Genomic DNA, 20702 nt, shown 5'->3' with positions numbered 1-20702 from the left:
CACCACTCCAGGAACCAACATCAAACTCTACAACAAGGTGAAAGATAACACAGATAACCACTATGGTTAGGGTATTAGGTTATATGAACCCATAACTTTGTAATGGACTTTCTGCCTGGTATGTAATTTCTCTCGCTCTTTCTTCCATATCCCCCCCCCCCCCCTCCTCTCCCTCCTAGTTGACATCGTGTCTGGCTGAGGTGTTTTCCCAGCGCTGTGAGGTGAACAGGAAAGCCAGTGTGGGTGGCTGCATCATCAACACTTGTGGCTGGGTGAAGGGTTCTGGCTACCAGGCCCTGGTCCACTGTGCCTCAGCCTTCGAGGTGGATGTGGTTCTGGTGCTGGACCAGGAGAGGCTCTACAATGAGCTGAAGCGGGACCTGCCGCACTTCGTTCGAGTCGTGCTGCTACCTAAATCCGGAGGGGTCGTGGAGCGCTCCAAAGACTGCCGGCGCGAGGTTCGGGACGACAAGATCCGGGAGTACTTCTACGGTTTCCGCGGCATCTCGTTCTACCCTCACGCCTTCGACGTGCGCTTTTCTGACGTGCGCATCTACAAGATCGGAGCGCCGTCCATCCCGGATTCGTGCCTTCCTCTGGGGATGTCGCAGGACGATACCCAACTGAAGCTAGTCCCTGTGACCCCAGGTCGTGACCTCACGCACCACGTGCTGAGCGTAAGCTGTGCCGATGAGGGGGAGGAGGTGGCTGGGGGGGTGCGCAGGGGCTTGCTGGAGAGCCCGGTGTGTGGGTTCATTGTGGTGACTAACGTGGACACACAGGCACAGGTGATGACCGTGCTCTCGCCTGCCCCCAGACCCCTCCCCAGACACACACTGCTCATCATGGACATTCGCTTTATCGACCTCAAATAGAGGAGGAGAGAGGGAAAACGCAAGAGGAAGAGCGAGAGATGCTGAATGTCTGAAATCTGATGGCTCTGTAAAGAGGAGTTTATTTTCAGTGGCACTGAGTTTGGGGCAGCAGAGCAGTAGCTAACATTCCACTCCTTGTACTCTGTCTCATATGACAAGGTGTGGAATGATAGCTAAACAGAGTGGTACCCAGACTAGCAGAGCAGTATCTGTTCTGTCAGTATTTGGTTTCACACTCAACTGATAAGGGAGAGATGAAAGACAGCACAAGTGTTGGGTGGAGAGTGAGAATAGAGGAGGAGGGAGGGGTTTAGAGTGGGTGGCAGGAATGGAGCAGAGGGAGTAAATATAGATATATTTTTTAATTCAACTTATCAATTGCAATGTACAGAAACTGGTCTGGGTTTTATATCAGTTCTCTCAAGTTGTTTTCCACACAAGACTGTTTGGTATGATTGTTTTTATTGTGAAAATACATTTGAAATAAAAATGTACCTCACCTCTTTGGTGTACATTCACTCCAGCAGTGTTTTAGATATGCCTCTTTGTTCAGAAGCTGTAACTTGTTTAGATAACGGATCACTATCCTGAGCGAACTCTAGCATGTCGAAGCTTTCAAATGTTGTCCCTAATCCAGGCTTCACCGGGAACCACCAGAGATGTACGGAGCGAGGGCAGTTCCGGTGTTCCAACATTGAGGGGGCTCGATTAATCTCGCCCGTGTAGGCGTGTTTTGCACCGGCTGAAAGTTTATTGCATTCGATTTGGAACCGAGCTGCCCCCAGGGCGTCAGCCAGGTGCCCCGCTTTGTATGACTGCGGTCGACAAAAAAAGTGATGTAATTATGCACGTGTAGAACTTTTTAGGATTCTGTGTTTTCCCATGCAAAAGTGATTGCTAAATCTGCCTTCCAAATGAAAACTAGTTAAATTTAAACATTTATTTTATGGAAAAGAGATGTATGTTTCTGGACGATGCACCATGTTGCCTTATTGACAACATGACCGAGCGTCGCAGATTACTGTTCGATTTGAGATGGCGCTCCTCCCGATGCCCGTGACGGGCCTTGGCCAGTTCAACGCGGGCCAGCGTAAAATAACTCCCTCATTGGCCTAGCTAGTAGCTAACTAGCCTCGGGACCGAAACGAAACGCACCAAAATATTAAGGACTTGAAAAGATCAGCCCTGGATGTCAGGTATGCCTTGTTTTTGGTTAACTGCTTTTCCCAGTATCCAAGTAACTGATCGTTTATAGTTTTACTGTCTCAAGCGGTGATCAAACACAGGTCGTCGGGACAAACTTGCCCTGGTTTGGCTAGCCAACGAGCTAACATTTATCCCTTGATCATGACTCTCAGTTCCATTACATTACACATAACGAGTCATTGGACGAAGGCGTCTTCTGCACGGGGAGTTTTGTTAAGGACACTCGGCCTGAACATTAACATGCATCGCTTGCGGTACGGTTTTGGAAGCATAAAGACCTTATCTTTCATGTCAGAGATAAATAATTTTCTAACAAAAGGTTAATTGATACAGAACTTTATAGCGTTATGGTTCCCACACGGCCATATTTCCATGTTACAGTGTTTGTTTATGAAAACAGATGGAAGACAGCTATCTGCGACTCTGAACACCTGTGTAAACGCAAGACAGAAGCCTCAAACATGTTGTCACTGAAAAATACTGTCCGCTGCAACTGTTAAAACAGTGTACAGTAAGTGTATTTTGCATTATTTTAATGTGATATGAAAGAAGAGTGATTTGTTTCTAGAACCGTACCGCAATTGAGAATTGATTCACGTTTAGATGGAGTATTTGGCTGTTTTGGCTTCCTGAGCCATTTCGCCTTTAAACAACATGTAAGGTCCTTGGACTAAGGAGTAACATTAGGCTACGCTAGATAAATAAATATATATATATGTTTTACTGGGGAACAGTTTCACATATAACTTTCGAGTTCCAACAGCTCTCAAAATGCGTTGTAATTAGCCGCTTGTCTTAAAAAATTGTTCACATGTACATTAACCCATCGTAGCAGGCGTAAAAGAAACGTACATGTACAGATTCATTGGGACACAATTACAATGCCTATGTAGCTAACGAGTTAGCTACCTACCTAGCATATCCTGCTGAATACAACGTTAGCTGGCTAGCTGTGTTTAGCATCGACGATGGAGCATGTAATCGTATACTTTATAGCTAGAGTTAGCAGACTTGATAGAAGTGAAGTGCTGGCTGTCAGACTCGTCACTCAGTCAGGTGTTTGAAGCTAGTTAACGTGACAATGACAGGCGCAAAAGCAGGGTACTCTGCTGAACAGGGATATTTCAGGATTAACAGCCATTTAAATCTGGGGGGATTTAATGTGTGTGCTGCATGGAGATGATTAGTCGTCTGCTAACAGTGGGTCGGTCACATAACCTCCAACATTCAGCAGCCTGTTTTCACAGATACAGACACGGTCTGTGTAGAGAAGGCTAGGGCTGTTTTGGTGCTAATAAGATATGTGTGGTGTTTGCGTTGAATAGGTTATCTACAGAATATTTCCATGTCAGTCAGGTGTTGTTGATTGTATCGGTATGTACTTTTGTGGGCCTCTGTCATAGGGATGTGTAGAGTAGCTAGCTAGGTTGTTGAAGATTGTAGTAGAGGTGTCTTCCAATGCTCAGGTTTCACTATTACCTTAGAACTGTTTTCAGTGTTCTAACGGAACAGGACTTTTCCCTCAGGTGTTATATGATATCTGTGTGGATGAGGGCTCTGTTATAGATTTATGAATACCTTTGTGTGTGATAGGATGTGAGAGAAAGGTTGTGCATTTGTGTGTGGGACAGAGAGAGGGAGAGCGAGATACTCTTTTAGACACCCTTTTCGACCTGGTTAGTCAGTACTGGGAAATGAGTACAGTTGACAAAATTGTTAGGTTTCAACACACAACCTGCCACTCCCTAGACATACACAAAACTGCTGTGGAGTGCAACAACTCATTTAGTTATGTAAAGAACATGTTATTGTCATACCTTGCAACACTATATTGTTCTTGGCTGCATTCGTGTTAGTGATGGTGTGAGATTATGAGTGTGTAATTACTAGTGGTTGAAGTTTGTGGTGTTGGTTAATGCTATTGATGTAATCTAGTAGTTGTGTAACATGCTCTCTGTTTCAGGAGGTGCCCTCCAATTGCCTTCATAGACTACAACCGTGTGTGACAGAATACTGGAGCGAGTGAAAGGAAAAAAAGGGAGAGAGTTGTCTGTGGCTTCTTCTTTCTGCGTGGCTCCATTTTAAAGGCATCATGGGAAAGGAGGTGTGGTTTCGGAGATGGGAGGAGTTTTACCTGCACTGTCACAAAGACTGAAACAAACAGCTAATTGATCCAACGAGACTGATCTCACCCTGTGGATGTGAACACTCTCTCATATGAACAGAGCATTGAATAGTGTATACAACATTTGAGAGCTTTTGTATACAAGCTTTAATTTTTTTTAAAGCTACAGGTGGGCTTGGATTGTTACTGGGCAGCTTCAGATTTTTTGGGTTTTGTCCCAACCGCTGCAGCCTCCCCAGAATATAGACCCCGGAACTCTCTCCTTTGCAAGCATTCTGTCACACTTTTCTCTGTCACACGCAATCACATTGTCACACACACACTCTCTCTCACACTCAGTGCCTAGATACACCTTGTACAAGACCAGAGTTCAGTGGTCACTGCTCTGCTAGACACCCCTGTTCTGTTGTTTTATAGGCAGTTCTGCTACTACCTCCTAATTTCTGGCCCGCCTTGACCCTATATTTCCCTTACAAGAGAGTTTGCAAATAGTGGTGATAAATGTCGTTTTCGATGCCTGTGGAGGGTTAGGGTTGGTTTGTTGTCTCACCAGGTCAGGAAGTTGTTGTAAAAGCAGTTAATTGTGTGTGCCCTTGTGGGTCTTTGTTGCAGTAGACAGGAGAGATTTTGTTGAGGTATTTATATTGTTGCACCAAATAAGGTTACATGAAAGCCATACATTAATATTTATTAAAGTCGCAATTCTTTTTGTATCATAATGTATAGTTTTGTTTTTAAAATATATATAAAATGTACAGCTATCTAGCTTACTAGCTAGCTGTAGATATACCTGCAAAGATCTACACATATGCAAACAAAGGTGTAGACTTTACTATAAAATAGTAAGTATTTTAGTTTCAAAGTGGTTTTAGTTGCTGAAGTGCAAAGAACTGGCTAGCTTTCTCTAAGAGGTTTCTCCCAAATGGCTGCTTTCTGTAATAATACTATTACTGGTACCTAAGAACCTTCCCATCTACCATCATGCCCCCTTATCCCATACGAACACGGAGGTCTTCCCTCTGACCCTTCCAACACCCTTCTCTTTAGATATACCCCTTCTACCTCTCTCCCTCCCTCCCTCCCTCTGATGCCGGGGTTCAGTAGTGGGGGACTAGGTGGGGAAGTGGGTGGCCCCGCCTCCTCTCCTCCCTGCCCGTTCCGACCCAGTCGCTACGTTCCCGTCTCCGCAGCAACCACCTTCCTGGTCGGCTCCACCACGCTCTTTTTCTGCTTCACGTGAGTAAGACGCACACACACACACACACACACACACACTGAATTCCATATAATATATCTGTAGCTCTGTATCTCACCCCAACCCTCTCTACCTCCAGGTGTCCGTGGTTGTCAGAGCATGTCTCTGCCGTCATTCCCATCTATAACGCCGTGGTCTTCCTCTTCACCCTCGCCAACTTCTGCATGGCCACCTTTATGGACCCAGGGGTCTTTCCCAGAGGTAAGGAGAGTGTGTTAAAGATAAATGGCTTAGTTGTAAATAAAGTGTTTCAGTGTGTAAGTGGTGTGTGTGTGTGTGTTCACAGCGGAAGAGGATGAGGATAAAGAGGATGATTTCCGCGCTCCGCTCTATAAAACGGTGGAGATCAAGGGCATTCAGGTCCGGATGAAGTGGTGTTCCACCTGCCGCTTCTACAGACCGCCCCGCTGCTCACACTGCTCTGTGTGTGACAACTGTGTGGAGGTAAACACACTTCTCCAGACTGCCACCCTGCTAACACTAAACGCCGAATGACAGGTGACAACTGTGTTGTAACAAGTTGTCAGAGGCAGCAGTGGAAATATCAGCGAAATATCAGCTATTTATTTTGTCTTTTCTCTTGACCCTTTTGTGACCATTTGACCTGTGTGTGACCTGGCAGGACTTTGACCACCACTGCCCGTGGGTGAACAACTGTATCGGGCGCAGGAACTACCGTCACTTCTTCCTGTTCCTGTTGTCCCTGACGATCCACATCATGGGTGTGTTCGGCTTCGGCCTGCTCTACGTCCTCCAGCACCAGCACCAGCTGGACAGTGTTCACTCAGCTGTCACGTATCCTTATAGGCCGTGTCTAGACTTGACAGTTCATGGAGCTTTAGTATTCTGATCATGGAATTCCGAACGCGTCATGCGTCTACACCTACATTTAAATGTGTCTACCGTGTCCACAGTGTGTCCGGATTCCCTTTTCCCGAGCTATATTCAAATGCCAGTATGCATTCTACAAACGGTGGAATAGCCAGGCAAAATATGATAACACAACAACAACTGATGGCAGTAGCTAACTACTGTAGCTAACTAGCCAGCTAACCTCTGTAGCTAGCAAGCAACGCTAAATGGATTGAAAACGGGTTAGCATAACTCTAGCCAAACAAAAAATAGTTTTTCTAAATATTAGCTAGCTGGCTAGCATTTATGAGTCCAGCAAACATGTTCCTCACATGCTAGGAACATATTTCCCCCAACGTTATAATGAAAAGGTGCCTCTTGGTCCCAAAACACACGTTTTCTGGAGACTTGTGGGAGGAGTGCTGATGACATCGCCCACTGTATGCGCTTTCGGTAGCCTGATTGCATCCAGACTGAGGAGAAATCCACACACAATGCATCCCTGACCACTTCCTGAAGTGGTCAGCCAGATCTGAACACAATCAGACCACAAAGTGACTTTTGTGGGTCTAGACCCGTCTTTTCAATGCGATCTTCGTATTCAGATAGCAGAAGTCGCATGTAAGTGTCAAGTGTAGACATAACCATAGACACACACACACAGTCTTGTTGTTGTTGTTGCGCTGGTTTAAGTTGTGTCCTTGACTGTGTGTTTCCAGTATGGCTACAATGTGTGTTGCTGGCCTGTTCTTTATCCCAGTAGCAGGTCTTACTGGTTTCCACATGGTACTGGTAGCTCGGGGAAGGACCACTAACGAGCAGGTACGTCTGTCGATCTGGGTGTGCTCCTCTGAGAGGGCCGACATGATCCAGATTATCTAAAAATGGATTCTCTCGCTCTCTCTCTCTCAGGTCACAGGGAAGTTTAGGGGCGGAGTTAACCCTTTCACCAATGGCTGTCTGAGGAACATCTCACACGTGCTCTGTAGCTCTCAGGCTCCCAGGTTAGTGACCGTCTCTCCTTCATTCCTCCCATTTTCCTCTGCTGTTGCAGCTTATGGTTGAACAAGACCCTCAGGGGGAAAACTCAGTGTAGCCTAAGAGTTATGGTTGTTAACTAAGTAAAATATCTAACAATATGTGTGTGTAATGGAGTATAAAGTTACTGTATGTTCCAGTGGAAAGTTTCAGGGTCATTCATGTGTTTACCCATCTCTGTCAGGTATGTGGGTCGGTGGCGGGGCAAGCAGACAGTGGAGGTGCAGCCTCCCTTCCTCCGCCCTCCTCTCTCCGAGGCCCAGCTAGAGGCCAAAGTCCTGGACAACGGCATCCAGAACGACCACCACAGCACCCGGGTACGTACACACACACACACACACAGCGGACCCGCTGACAAACAGATCTAACATACAGGGGTTTTCAGACGCAGCTCTCCCTCTCTCATTTGTGTGTATGAACAGTCTTGTCCTTTCCTGTCCCTGTCAGTCTAAGAGCAGTTTAGAGCAGATGGAGAGCCAGTCAGCAGATGCAGAGCCTCCACCTCCTCCCAAACCAGAGCTCCGCTACCCTGGCCTGCCCCGTGCAGACACAGAGGGTGAGCAGTGAACGCACGCACACAGACACTCGCTCAAGTATCCCACACAGATGGTACTCTCTAGTTTGTAACGCTGTTTTGTTTTTTTTCCAATCAGAGAGCAGCTTGCTGTCTGAAGGTCCGTCCACTCCCTCAATGTACAAGTACCGGCCGGCCTATAGCAGCCCACAGAGGAACCACACAGCTCTGACACACCCAAACAAGGTACACATAGACACGCGTTAAACAAAGGGTCAAATCAGTTGATAGATCAGCTATAGAAGGATTAAGCCGAGGGCATCCAGGTGGGACTAGCAGAGGTATTTTACAGACCCTTCTCTCAGGTTCTGTCCGTTCTTCTTTCCTTTGTGGTTAACTCCATCCCCCTCTCTTCTACTTTGAATTGATCACTCAGTGGCCATCGGTTGATCAGTAAGTCTCAGTTAGTGTCATCTCTGTGTGTCCGTTTATGTCTGTAAAAATATTGATGCTTGTGACTTTCCTTTCCCCGTACTCTGCATTTACTATGCTGCCTGTATTCTCATAGATTTGTATGTTTGTGTTCTTGTGGTGCTGATAATATTTTTCAAGGTTAGTGGTCTTGATAATGTGATGCCCCAGTACACCTCCATCCTGCTGGCTCTCTGTAGAAACGGTGTGTTCTGTAGAAACGTCTATGTTGTCTTCTGTTGAGGAATGTCTCCTCAAAGTAATCCCTTTGTAACATAACTTTCCATCCTCCCTCCCACACTTCATTCTACCTTCACTACCTCTTCCTCTCCTCTCCTCTCCTCTCCTCTCCTCTCCTCTCCTCTCCTCTCCTCTCCTCTCCTCTCCTCTCCTCTCCTCTCCTCTCCTCTCCTCTCCTCTCCTCTCCTCTCCTCTCCTCTCCTCTCCTCTTCAGATGATTCGTGGGGACAGTCTGGACTCTCCCTCCATTCTCCAGTCGAGTTGCCAGCCCAGCTATCGGTCTGAGCCCAGCAGCCTGGATGGGGGGTCGGTAATAGGTGTGGGGGCGCGTAGGGGGGGAGAGGAGAGGGGCGAGGGCCCCGGGGGGTCCAGTGGGACGGGTGGGGTTGTCACGGGGGGCATCTCCGGGTACTCCCTAGGGGGGCGGTCGTACACTTCCTACCCTTCCTCTCTGGTCCTGTCCACCGGTGGTTCTCACTCCTCCAGCATGCGCTCTGCCCACACACACCATAATACTCTGGGCACGCTGCAATCAGAGGGCACCACCGACACCAGCTACAAGAGCATGGCCAATCAGACACCTCAGAACGGCAGCCTGTCCTACGACAGCCTGCTGACGCCGTCCGAGAGCCCCGAGTTTGAGTCGGCCGCTCACGAGCTGTCCCCTCAGAACCCCCACGCCCCTGCAGCGTTTCCCCCGGCGACAACCTTCTCCTCGCCACCCCCCGGGGTCGGGGATGCGCCCCTGCAGGGGTACACCTCACCCTTCCTCTCAGCACAGATGGCCCAGCAGAGAGAGGGCCAGCTGCTCCAGGGCTCTGCCACTTTCTCCTCCCCCAACAGGGCATACCGCCGCGCCATTAGTCCCCCCCTGCCGACTCCCCCACACGCTGCCCACCCCGAGACACAGCACCACCTCCTCCACCAGGACTCCAGACACCCACACCTCCGTGCCACCTCCTCCATTCGCCCCCTTCCTCCCGTCTCTGAACAGCCCTCCCCCTCCTCCCTGCGTGCCTGTTCCCCGGACCCCCCTGGGTTCCCTGTGTCTCCCCCACCCAGAGGCCCCTCCCTAGGGAAGTCCCTCTCCTACACCGGGGAGACAGGGCTCCAGCACAAGGCTCGGCCAATGGGAGGAGGCAGTTTGTCGGGAGAGGGCGGAGTCGGAGGGACCCAGGCTCCACAGTGAGTAGAGATCTGAGCCGCAAGCCTGCTACTCTTCCTCACTGATTGATCTATGTGAGCCCTCCTCTTCCTCCCTGATCTGTGTGAGTCTTCCTTTTCCTCCTCTTGATTTCAGAGTGTTTCTGCTGGATTGTGTTTGAGAGTGTGTGTGTTCGTCTATGAGGAGACTGATTTTAAAGTTGACAAAAAAACTATGCTCAGGTATAACTGTGTAGTAGGATAGATGTGTGTATCTGTGTTTGTAGTCTGTCTACTTGATATAGAGGCATGCAAGTATGTGTTTAGGTGTGTGAAACAGAAGTGATTGTGTTAGCATGAGCAGTTTAGCGTGCTACTGTTTTCTCACTCTGTCTGTTCTGTGCCCTATTTTTCCTCTTCAATGATCCTTCTACTCTTGTAACCTTATCATAACGCCTATTTATTAGTCTATTTTTGAATCAGATCTACTCACCTCTTCTTCTCACTCCTCCCTCTGTCTCCCCTATCTACATCATTAACCCCCTCCCCTTTTCCTGACGGCTATCCAATCAGATCCACCTCTCGCCCAGGCTTGGCCAATCACAGCACATCCAAACCAGGGGGGGGGGTGAAGAAGGTGACTGGCGTCGGAGGGACCACCTATGAGATATCGGTTTGAGTGACAGACATCCGCCCCAGCCAAAGAATAGAAAGAAAGTTGTTCCACTGGACAGATTCCAATTTTCTTACTCTGAGGAGACTTAGAGATGGATATTCACTAAAATGCACGCACACAATGAAAGGACTATCCTCTACTCTTGGTCAATATGGAGTGGATAGTGGAATAGAAGTGTTTGGCTCACTGGTACTTCAATGACCTTCGTATCTTTATAATGCCAGTGGCCATCTTTTTCTGCCTATCTTTCATATTGGATCGAATGGCGACTGAAGTGGAACTCTGAATGTTGATCAGTGATGGAATGGGACAACCTCTCCTCAGTCTGTGAGCCATAGACTGTATAACATGAACATTATTATGACAGCTGGGTACTAAACTCTATAACGCGTATATACAAAGATGATTTGTTTTGGAAAGGAGTGCTTTTGAACCAATCAGTATGGAGCCTGAGAGGGCGCATATGGACTGGTGACCAATTGTGTCCCATCAAATGGATGGACCAATCACAATGGATCACCAATCCACAGTAGTCACTAATTAATTAAAGTCTGCAGCGATTATTCAAAGACTGTGCAGAGATGATGCCTCAACCCCTACAAACACAGTTTCATTTGAGTTTTATAAAGCTTTTGTTTTTTAATATTGTTTTATATAAATGCTTAAAGAATCTTTAAGAATTATTGGGTCAATTGGTCAGATGATGGAGATAGCGTTTTGGGGTTTGTGAATGACTGTGAATATGAGTTAGACTAATCACTTGTTTTGATTGATGGCTGTATCAGCCAGTCATAAGGCTTGCTGGAATTCTCATCCACAGAGATTGATGATCCTATATGAAGGCCAACTGAAGTGGCCTTTCACTGAGGATGTTGAAAGCCACAAAGAAAATGTTTATTCTGAATCATAAATACAGCACAAGCATCTTTGTGGAATGTACACTAGAAACATTTATTATTGATACATTATGCAAATTCTCTCTTTCTAGCTTTAAATGATTGTCATTTTGGTGTTCAAAATGTTTTGTCTGTCAGTCAGTGCTAGAAAAATCTGATAAGGATGGTCAGCCAAACGTGTTTAGGGTGGGAAGGTCTTTATTTATTTTACCAGACAGGAAACCTTTGAGTTCTGAACACAATTACAAACCGATCTCTACATCCAGGAGTTGGATGAAGTTGCCCCTACACAATGAGGCCTTTTGCCCCTAATTGTTAGGGCACTAGGGGAGGGTAAACTGATCCTAAATCTATTCCCAGAAGGGTAACTTCTACCCAGAGACCACATCCCTATCATAGTGCCTTGTCCTTAGATTGTAATGTACTTGGAAAATCTCAACAAATCAAATTCTGGGGGATGGTTGTGGTTCTATTAGCACAGATAGGTATGGTGTAAACATAGGGATTCTGTAGTAACATTTGTTTGTTAATAGAAATATGTATGACGTGTCTAGGAGAAGGTGACTGATGTCGGGGTTGGTTTGAAATTGAGGACTATTTTCATTGGTTTTTGCCTTGAGACCATTCGTAGTAAAATCAAACGGTTTATGTTTTTATTTTATTTTTTACAGTATTTCTTACAACTATAACCAGATAAGAATTTTATATTTTAATTGGTTCTGCTTTCTGTTGTTTAAAAAAAAAAAACGTTATGGTACAGCTAATGTTTTGCCCACAAATAGGTTTAAGAAGGCACAGTCAGAAACAGAAAGGTGTGTGTGTGGTTGAGAGGTGGTGTTGGTATGTTTAATCCAAGCCCACTAGAGAGTTGGAATGTCAAAGCTAGCTGAATGTAGCACGTTTTATTTTCGGGGAGTTCTGACGCATCTGAAGCACACAAACTATCAACCAATCACACAGCAGTGTGGCCACAGTCAGTGTTTGTATGCGCCCCCCTCGCCATGTGTACAGTAGGTATGCATGTGATTATGTGTGTTGTGTTGAATGTATTCCTGGTGTGTATGTGTGAGAATATCCTTGTCAAATGCACACCTGGTTAATATAATAGTACAAGCAGTCAGACATACAGGGCTAGAGAGTTTGTTTTACTTTCTTCTGGTGGGGAAGGGGGCCATTTGAACAACTGAATATACGTGAGTAAATAAGAATGCTGCTATTGTTGTGGGCTGTGCTGAATGGAGAAGAATATGTAGAAGACATATCCAAGATGGCCTTAAGAGTTTAAGGTTTCTTCTCAGAATAAAAGGTCAACCTGAAGGAAAAACGTGTCTTCAATCAAAGATCAGCCAAGAGCGTATAGGAGTCTCTGAGCATTGAAAAGTTTTATTTAACTTTTGGCAGAACAGATTATAGCCGACAGACTAAACTGTCAGTTTGACTCCATACTTTGGTGTTGAAAAATGTGACCCAAAAAGCAGCAGAACATGAAAAAACAAGTAAACTCACTACAGTCACAGAAAAACGAATATGGATGAATGGGTGAGATGGCAGTGTAAGGCATTTTCACTTAAATCATTTAAAGGCCCAGTGCAATCAAACTTGATTTTCCTATGTTTCATATATATTTCCACACTGAGGTTGGAATAATACTGTGAAATTGTGAAAATAATGGTAATGCCCTTTTAGTGTAGGAGCTGTTTGAAAAGAATGCCTGTGTTGGTGGGAGGGAGTTCTGGCCTTCCATGGTGACATCACCATGCGGTAAATTAGTTCCAAACCTCTGCCAATAACTAGTTTTCTCCTTCCCACTCAAACCACTACCAGAAAGTCCTACCAAAATTCTTGCTTGAGAAATTGCTCTTTGCTCTTTTTTTTCTTTTTTTACCATTTTAATTTAAAACAATCACAGTAAGGTACTTAATTGTTACGCAGAATGATCTTAATCTATTGAGAACTGCTGCATTGGACCTTTTTAAGGCATCAATAATTAGGACGGTTTGATGTTTACATTTAGATGCCTCATTCTGTCCCTTTTTGTTCGCTTGCAGCTGCTTTTTCACAAGGCCAAACTCTTGAATTAACTTGAATACTGGTGGTCTGATAATACAACAGTGATATAACAGACACAGGCAGATTATATGACCAGCAGTGAACTGTGTGTACGACTGTGTGGTAGAACAATCCAGTCCTTGTTCTCCCTTCGTCACTACTGGTCTTTCTTGCTCTCTGCTGGGGTGTCAGGTTCAGGTTGAGGCTCTTTGCTGCCCTCCTCTGGTAGTAAGGGGTTGTCCTCTCCTTTCTCGCCACGACCCTTCTTTATCTTCTTAGACGCCTCGAAGAGCTCGTTCAGGTTGAACTCGCGGATGATGTTCTCCTAGAACAGAATGGGGTGTGTGAGTGGGGACCCAAAGCCATTCACACACTTCAAAAAGTAAGGCACACAAAGAAGCACGCACACAGATTAGTGATCCACACACAACACACACCTCGCTGAAAGTCCAGGACACAGCTCGACACTTATTGTCCACCATTGGACGTCTCATGACCTCCCGCCCTGACTGGAAAAGCACCAATGAGGGGAGCTGCTTGGCCAGAGGAGAGGTGCTAACCTTGTACCTGCAGAGAAGGACATAGTCAGCACAGGGCAGAAAAAGTGTCAGACTATAGAAATAGGCAGTCCCTTCTGATCTTACTTCTAGACAGACTGACATGCAGTCTACAGTCTTACAATGTAAATCCATTTTTTTTGCATTCTTGTGAAAATATAGTTTGTTAGAGACACTACCAATTTCAGAGAGGGAAAGTCTTACCTCTGAGCCACCTCTCCGTACCGGCCAACGTCTATCTTCCCAAACCGCAGTCCAGTACAGTTATACCTGCATAACAGAGGAAGAGAACAGGAGACCGCCATGTTTGGTTAACAGAACAACATTAGAGAGATGTGTTTCACTGGGAGAAGAGTATAGGAGGGGTGGAGAGAAAGAGGAAACATAAGTGAAACAGGAAGAATACTAACTTGAGGGAGAGGTCGGCAAAGACAGGGGCGAAGGACTGGCACTCGGGAGACCAGTTAGCATAGAACTCAACAATCCACGTCACGCGAGTATCATGATTCAGCTCCTCCTGTCCAATGGGATTAGACCAGATCAGATTACCTGAGTAGATCACTGTATCAGTAGTCTCATTCCCAGCCAGGTCTCTTTCCCTACTAATAGTATCATCACTAGCCTGGCGAGCAGGGCTACTAGAGCAGTAGAACATGGATTAGTAACACTTAGCCTGTTGTAAATAAATAACATCTAATGCTCACTTACAGTCAGTAATATGGTAATGACAGTCTCAGTTAACTAGGCTCAACAGTCTACAGTATGGCGTCTAATCTTCACACTCATGGCTGTCACATCTCAAGTCTTGGATCACCACACTTACGTCTATGGTCTTTTCACTGAAGTACTTGATGTACTCTGGGCCCATGTAGAGTGGCGGTTTACAGGTCATGACGAAGGCTTGGATAGGATAGGAAACAGAAACATTCTTGACACTGTAGAATAGATACTTGGTACTAACCCTAACTCCTAGCCCATGCTGTCAAATTCACTCACAGAGCACAGACGGACTGGTTAGTTTCGACCAGTAAAGTCGAAGTCCAAATCAAACCCTGAAGCAAGCATTGCCTTTTCTTAACAAGGAGCCCAACAACTTCCTCTGGTCAATAGTTATAATGCATATTAACTGACTGACAGCAGTGACATGAAGGGTAACATGACAAGCATCTCACCAATACACAGAGCGAAGTAGAAGATGCCCAGTCTGATGTCCTGCCTGAAGAAGAGGATGACGTTGGCCACCTTACTGAACATAAACAGGTTCCCTGCATGCTGCTCTATGGTGACTGGAGAACGGGAGAAAGGTTAGGGTTCATGACAGAGAAACAGAGAGAGGGGGGAGAATGGGGGAAGGAGCAGAGAGAGGGGGGTAAGAGAGAATGGGGGGATGAGTAGATTGAAAGGGGGGAGGGAGAGGGGGGTAAGAGAGACTGGGTGGATGAGTGAAAGAGGGGTAAGACTCAAAGATAGAAAAGAAGTGAAGGAGGAGTTAACAAAAATAAACAGTGCCCCTCCTCTCACAACTGTATTCTCATGTTTACAAAATAAACATTTCAAGAGCCAACCCCTCCTCAGCGCTGTGCTGTAATCCCAGGATGTGGTTTACAAGATGTGAGGGACCGGGTTTGTAGGGCAAATTGAAATTACAGTGCATGTGTGTGTTCTGATGTTTACTGTTTATACTGTAAACCTAGGAGAGAATTTCAGTTACAACACTGGGCTCACCCCTGCTACCTGGCCAAACCTGTGTGTGTGTGTGTGTGTGTGTGTGTGTGTGTGTGTGTTTCATTCATTCTGCACCTACTGGCTCTTCTGTTCTTCATCATGACAATCGCACTGAGAAACATAAGAATCTCAACTTCTCTCTGTAAGACATAGGCCCCACAATATTACATACAAGTATTGCAACATTTACAGTAACAATAAACCCCACCAGATTTAGCACAAGAGCAACTCTACCCCGATACTGACCCAGTCAAAGTCGCATGGGTTCCCGTCCTCCCGTTCTGTGTTGAGGTTTTCGCAAAGTCCCGGACACTTCCGAAGTATGAGGAATGCGGCGGACATCAATATAGACAATATGTAATAAGGCTTGAAGAGCCATTTGTATATTTGAGGTAAGTGGTAAAAGAAAGCAATAACTCCGGTGATCAACCCCATGTTTCCTCAGCATGCAACAGAGAGAAGAGAAAGAAAGGGGGTTGAGCAAAGTGACAGCCGTTCTTATTATACCTCAGTGGTGACAGCTGAAGCAGCAAGAGCTCAACGTGAACGAGCGTGACATATGACACTTGACTGCGCAAAACTTTTTTTGTACCTGTTGCGGTTCGGTAGACGGGCGTTTCTAGCGGCTACTCTAAAACATAAACAAAGTAAAACATGGAGGAAATTGGTGACACAACGTTGCTAAAAGTACAGGAGATAACGTACAGGATCAGTCTAGGAATGCTACAGGAGATGTTTCGTCTCAGTCGTCGGGTCGTGGGAATTATTCTCACCTGTCGGACAGACCCGAACCCCGGAGGAACAGAGTATTGTTGTTCAACAAAGTCACGAGAAGAGCCTAGAGAAGTTTATATCCCGATGCCAGGTACATATTCTATGAATAATACTGTTGGCCATATATCACGTTGAGCTGAACATTTTTGCACCAATGGGAAACTAGCTAACGTTAAATCTGTCTGAACGTGTCGTCAGTTTTCACAGATTTGCCCACACGTTCCATCCGTTCAATAAGAAGAACCCACAGGTGTACAGAGAAAATCCATAAGCAGTTCATTAAAGACCTACAAAGGACTATACAGGTTGGCCATCATCCCTTTGGCTTAAGTAGACTTAATATAAGGGAATGTTCGATTTTTGACACGTGCGTGTGTGGCACCTATACAGGATGACATCAACAAACTGATGGAAGAGGGGGAGCTACAGGGCAAACTGGATGAGCTGGACAAGCTAGAAGAAGCTGCTAAGAACAGCCAAGACCCTGCATGGTTGGCCTCTTTGTTTGTGTCTGTATGCTGCCGTGCCTAGTGTCTTCATCCATCTTGGATTGTCCTGTATCCCATTACATCCATTGATGTGTTCACCTTGTACAATCTGACCTTAGATCAGTGTCCAGGGGCACTTCTCTTTGTCCTACTCCTCCTCGTGTCCCCTCAGGTGTCCCAGTAGAGTGACTGAGCAGGACCTGGGTAGTTTTGTGATGCCGTACTACTTGAAGCAGGAGGCGTACCTGCGGAGGGAGCTCTACCTTACCTGTCACCCTAGACCCACTTCAATTTGCTTACCGCACCAATAGATCCACAGACGATGCAATTGCCATCACACTGCACACTGCCCTATCCCATCTGGACAAGAGGAATACCTATGTAAGAATGCTGTTCATTGACTATAGCTCAGCATTCAACACCATAGTACCCTCCAAGCTCATCATCAAGCTCGAGGCCCTGGGTCTGAACCCCGCCCTGTGCAACTGGGTCCTGGACTTCCTGACGGGCCGCCCCCAGGTGTTGAATGTAGGAAACAACATCTCCACTTCGCTGATCCTCAACACTGGGGCCCCACAAGGGTGCGTGCTCAGCCCCCTCCTGTACTCCCTGTTCACCCATGACTGCGTGGCCAAGCACGCCTCCAACTCAATCATCAAGTTTGCAGACGACACAACAGTAGTAGGCTTGATTGCCAACAATGACGAGACCGCCTACAGGGAGGAGGTGAGGGCTCTGGGAGTGTGGTGCCAGGAAAATAACCTCTCACTCAACGTCAACAAAACAAAGGAGATGATCGTGGACTTCAGGAAACAGCAGAGGGTGCACCCCCCTATCCACATCGACGGGACCGCAGTGGAGAAGGTGGAAAGCTTCAAGTTCCTTGGCGTACATATCACAGACAAACTGAAATGGTCCACCCACGCAGACAGTGTGGTGAAGAAGGCGCAACAGAGCCTCAGGAGGCTGAAGAAATTCGGCTTGGCACCTAAAACCCTCACAAAGTTTTACAGATGCACAATTGAGAGCATCCTGTCGGGCTGTATCACCACCTGGTATGGCAACTGCACCGCCCGCAACCGCAGGGCTCTCCAGAGGGTGGTGCGGTCTGCTGAACGCATTATCGGGGGCAAACTACCCGCCCTCCAAGGCACATACAGCACCCGATGTCACAGGAAGGCCAAAAAGATAATCAAGGACATCAACCACCCGAGCAACTGCCTGTTCACCCCGCTATCATCCAGAAGGTGAGGTCAGTACAGGTGCATCAAAGCTGGGACCGAGAGAATTGAAAACAGCTTCTATCTCAAGGCCAGCAGACTGTTAAATAGCCATCACTAGCACATTAGAGGCTGCTGCTGCCTATTGAAATCACTGGCCACTTTAAGAAATGGAACACTAGTCACTTTAATAATGTTTACATATCTTGCACTACTCATATGTACAGTTGAAGTCGGAAGTTTACATACACCTTAGCCAAATACATTTAAACTCAGTTTTTCACAATTCCTGACATTTAATCCTAGTAAAAATTCCCTGTCTTAGGTCAGTTAGGATCACCACTTTATTTTAAGAATGTGAAATGTCAGAATAATTGTAGAGAGAATGATTTATTTCAGCTTTTATTTCTTTCATCACATTTCCAGTGGGTCAGAAGTTTACATACACTCAATTAGTATTTGGTAGCATTGCCTTTAAATTGTTTAACTTGGGTAAAACGTTTCGGGTATCCTTCTACAAGCTTCCCACAATAAGTTGGGTGTTGCTTCAATATATCCACATCATTTTCCTTCCTCATGATGCCATCTCTTTTGTGAAGTGCACCAGTCCCTCCTACAGCAAAGCACCCCCACAGCATGATGCTGCCACCCCCGTGCTTCACGGTTGGGATGGTGTTGTTCAGCTTGCAAGCTACCCCCTTTTTCCTCCAAACATAACGATGGTCATTATGGCCAAACAGTTCTATTTTTGTTTCATCAGACCAGAGGACATTTGTCAAAAAAGTACGATCTTTGTCCCCATGTGCATTTGCAAACCGTAGTCTGGCTTTTTTATGGCGGTTTTGGAGCAGTGGCTTCTTCCTTGCTGAGCGGCCTTTCAGGTTATGTTGATATAGGACTCGTTTTACTGTGGATATAGATACTTTTGTACCTGTTTCCTCCAGCATCTTCACAATGTCCTTTGCTGTTGTTCTGGGATTGATTTGCACTTTTCGTACCAAGGTACGTTCATCTCTAGGTGACAGAACACGTCTCCTTCCTGAGCGGTATGATGGCTGCTTGGTCCCATGGTGTTTATACTTGCATACTATTGTTTGTACAGATGAACACATGTACACATGGTACCTTCAGGCGTTTGGAAATTGCTCCCAAGGATGAACCAGACTTGTGGAGGTCTACACATTTTTTTCTGAGGTCTTGGCTGATTTCTTTTGATTTTCCCATGATGTCAAGCAAAGAGGCACTGAGTTTGAAGGTAGGCCTTGAAATACATCCACAGGTACACCTCCAATTGACTCAAATTATGTAAATTAGCCTATCAGAAGCTTCTAAAGCCATTACATAATTTTCTGGAATTTTCCAAACTGTTTAAAGGCACAGTCAACTTAGTGTATGTAAACTTCTGACCCACTGGAATTGTGATACAGTTAATTATAAGTGAAACAATCTGTCTGTATAACAATTGTTGAAAAAATTAGTTGTGTGATGCACAAAGTAGATGTCCTAACCACTTGCCAAAACTATAGTTTGTTAACAAGAAATGTGTGTTGTGTTGAAAAACAAGTTTTAATGACTCCAAACTAAGTGTATGTAAACTTCCGACTTCAACTGTATATACTGCATTATATTCTACTGTATCTTAGTCCATGCCACTCTGTCATTGTCATTGCTTGTCCATATATGTATATTTTCTTAAATTCCATTCCTTACTAGTTTTGTGTGTATTAGGTATATGTTGTGAAATGGTTAGATATTACTTCTTAGATATACTGCACTGTCGGAGCCAAAAGCACAAGCATTTCGCTACACCCGCTAAACACGTGTATGTGACAAATAACATTTGGTTTGATTTGATTTTGAAGAAGATTTAGGAGGAGAACGCTGTGCTGGCTCAGAGGGTGCAGGCGGGCAGGGAAGGAATCGCTCAGACCGAACAGCGCATTGCAACAGCCGTGGACGAGTGGAAGGTGAGTGTAACCGGCATCACTGTGCTATTTTAGCAGCTTCACTTCCTCCCTCAATTTGCCTCTGACTGGGCTTGAACCTGGGTCCTCCGCCTCGCAAACTCATTTGACCGCCCGATTGACAGCATGCAAAGCAGTTTGACCCCTGAAAAGGATCCAATTCATTGGTGCCATTTCAAGCTGTGGGGTGTGTTTATCCAGTATGATTTGACTCCATTACATAAGCGAGAGAGAGAGAATCACGATGCATTGGTGCACAGATCCACTGAGTTGTATATGGAATGGAATAAATGAGTCAGTGTACATTTTGGCTTTGGGTTAGCTGTAAAGAAAGAACAGGTGTTATGAAGATTATGGCGTCTGGGCTGCCCCTGCTATACAATGGTGATTGTAACACACAAATATCATCAATAATCTGCATCCATAGAGACTAGCCTAAGCCTACTGTAGGAAGATATTTTTAGCATTCTTGTTTTCACTGTTTGTTTTTGTCAATTCCTTTAGGCATCTGTTAGGGAGTTCCAGACGCTCTCTTCCTCCATCTGCCCACCTGCGTCCTTTGATGACCCCTGACCCTGAGTACTGCCCTGTCCTAAAGCAGATTGGCTTTGACCAATTTGAACCATAACCCTAA

The 20702-nt window shown here is 45.8% G+C and overlaps 3 protein-coding genes and 1 pseudogene across 5 annotated transcripts in view; 3 read left to right on the top strand and 1 right to left on the bottom strand.

The window, feature by feature from the left end:
- Positions 1-1398, top strand: part of LOC311104946 (polyribonucleotide 5'-hydroxyl-kinase Clp1) — a 4503-nt gene extending 3105 nt beyond the window's left edge. The window contains exons 5-6 of the mRNA XM_084146934.1: positions 1-37; positions 180-1398. The exon at positions 1-37 is cut by the window's left edge and continues 101 nt beyond it. Of these exons, the coding sequence (XP_084003060.1) occupies positions 1-37; positions 180-875 (733 nt within the window). The 3' untranslated portion in view covers positions 876-1398. The remainder of the gene's footprint in view (positions 38-179) is intronic.
- A 600-nt stretch (positions 1399-1998) lies between these two features.
- On the top strand, positions 1999-12602 carry LOC311105307 (palmitoyltransferase ZDHHC5-B-like). 2 transcript variants are annotated; one of them, XM_084147412.1, is made up of 12 exons: positions 1999-2071; positions 4045-5442; positions 5541-5662; positions 5748-5905; positions 6084-6256; positions 7033-7135; positions 7226-7317; positions 7536-7668; positions 7799-7907; positions 8005-8111; positions 8791-9761; positions 10293-12602. In XM_084147412.1, the coding sequence occupies exons 2-12, from the start codon at positions 5294-5296 to the stop codon at positions 10396-10398; spliced, it is 2223 nt and encodes a 740-aa protein (XP_084003538.1). In that variant the 5' UTR covers positions 1999-2071; positions 4045-5293; the 3' UTR covers positions 10399-12602. The 2 variants fall into 2 exon arrangements, with proteins under 2 accessions (XP_084003538.1, XP_084003539.1); XM_084147413.1 differs by having other exon boundaries at positions 2021-2071; positions 5254-5442.
- A 53-nt stretch (positions 12603-12655) lies between these two features.
- On the bottom strand, positions 12656-16253 carry LOC311104808 (thioredoxin-related transmembrane protein 2-like). Its single transcript, XM_084146732.1, has 8 exons — positions 15869-16253; positions 15702-15762; positions 15070-15183; positions 14721-14797; positions 14308-14414; positions 14102-14167; positions 13778-13907; positions 12656-13665 (listed from the first exon to the last, which is right to left on the bottom strand). The coding sequence occupies exons 1-8, from the start codon at positions 16055-16057 to the stop codon at positions 13498-13500; spliced, it is 912 nt and encodes a 303-aa protein (XP_084002858.1). The 5' UTR covers positions 16058-16253; the 3' UTR covers positions 12656-13497.
- A 55-nt stretch (positions 16254-16308) lies between these two features.
- LOC311104615 (polyamine-modulated factor 1-like) lies at positions 16309-20641 on the top strand (annotated as a pseudogene). Its single transcript has 6 exons — positions 16309-16487; positions 16595-16701; positions 16787-16899; positions 17069-17154; positions 19976-20071; positions 20573-20641. The product of its transcript is annotated as a polyamine-modulated factor 1-like (transcript).
- Positions 20642-20702: the final 61 nt, after the last annotated feature.

The sequence above is a fragment of the Coregonus lavaretus genome, assembly GCF_964263955.1.
Source record: "Coregonus lavaretus genome assembly, chromosome: 29".
Lineage (NCBI taxonomy): Eukaryota > Metazoa > Chordata > Actinopteri > Salmoniformes > Salmonidae > Coregonus > Coregonus lavaretus.
Note: the sequence above shows the minus strand (reverse complement) of the source record. Positions and strands in the feature narration are given on the sequence as shown.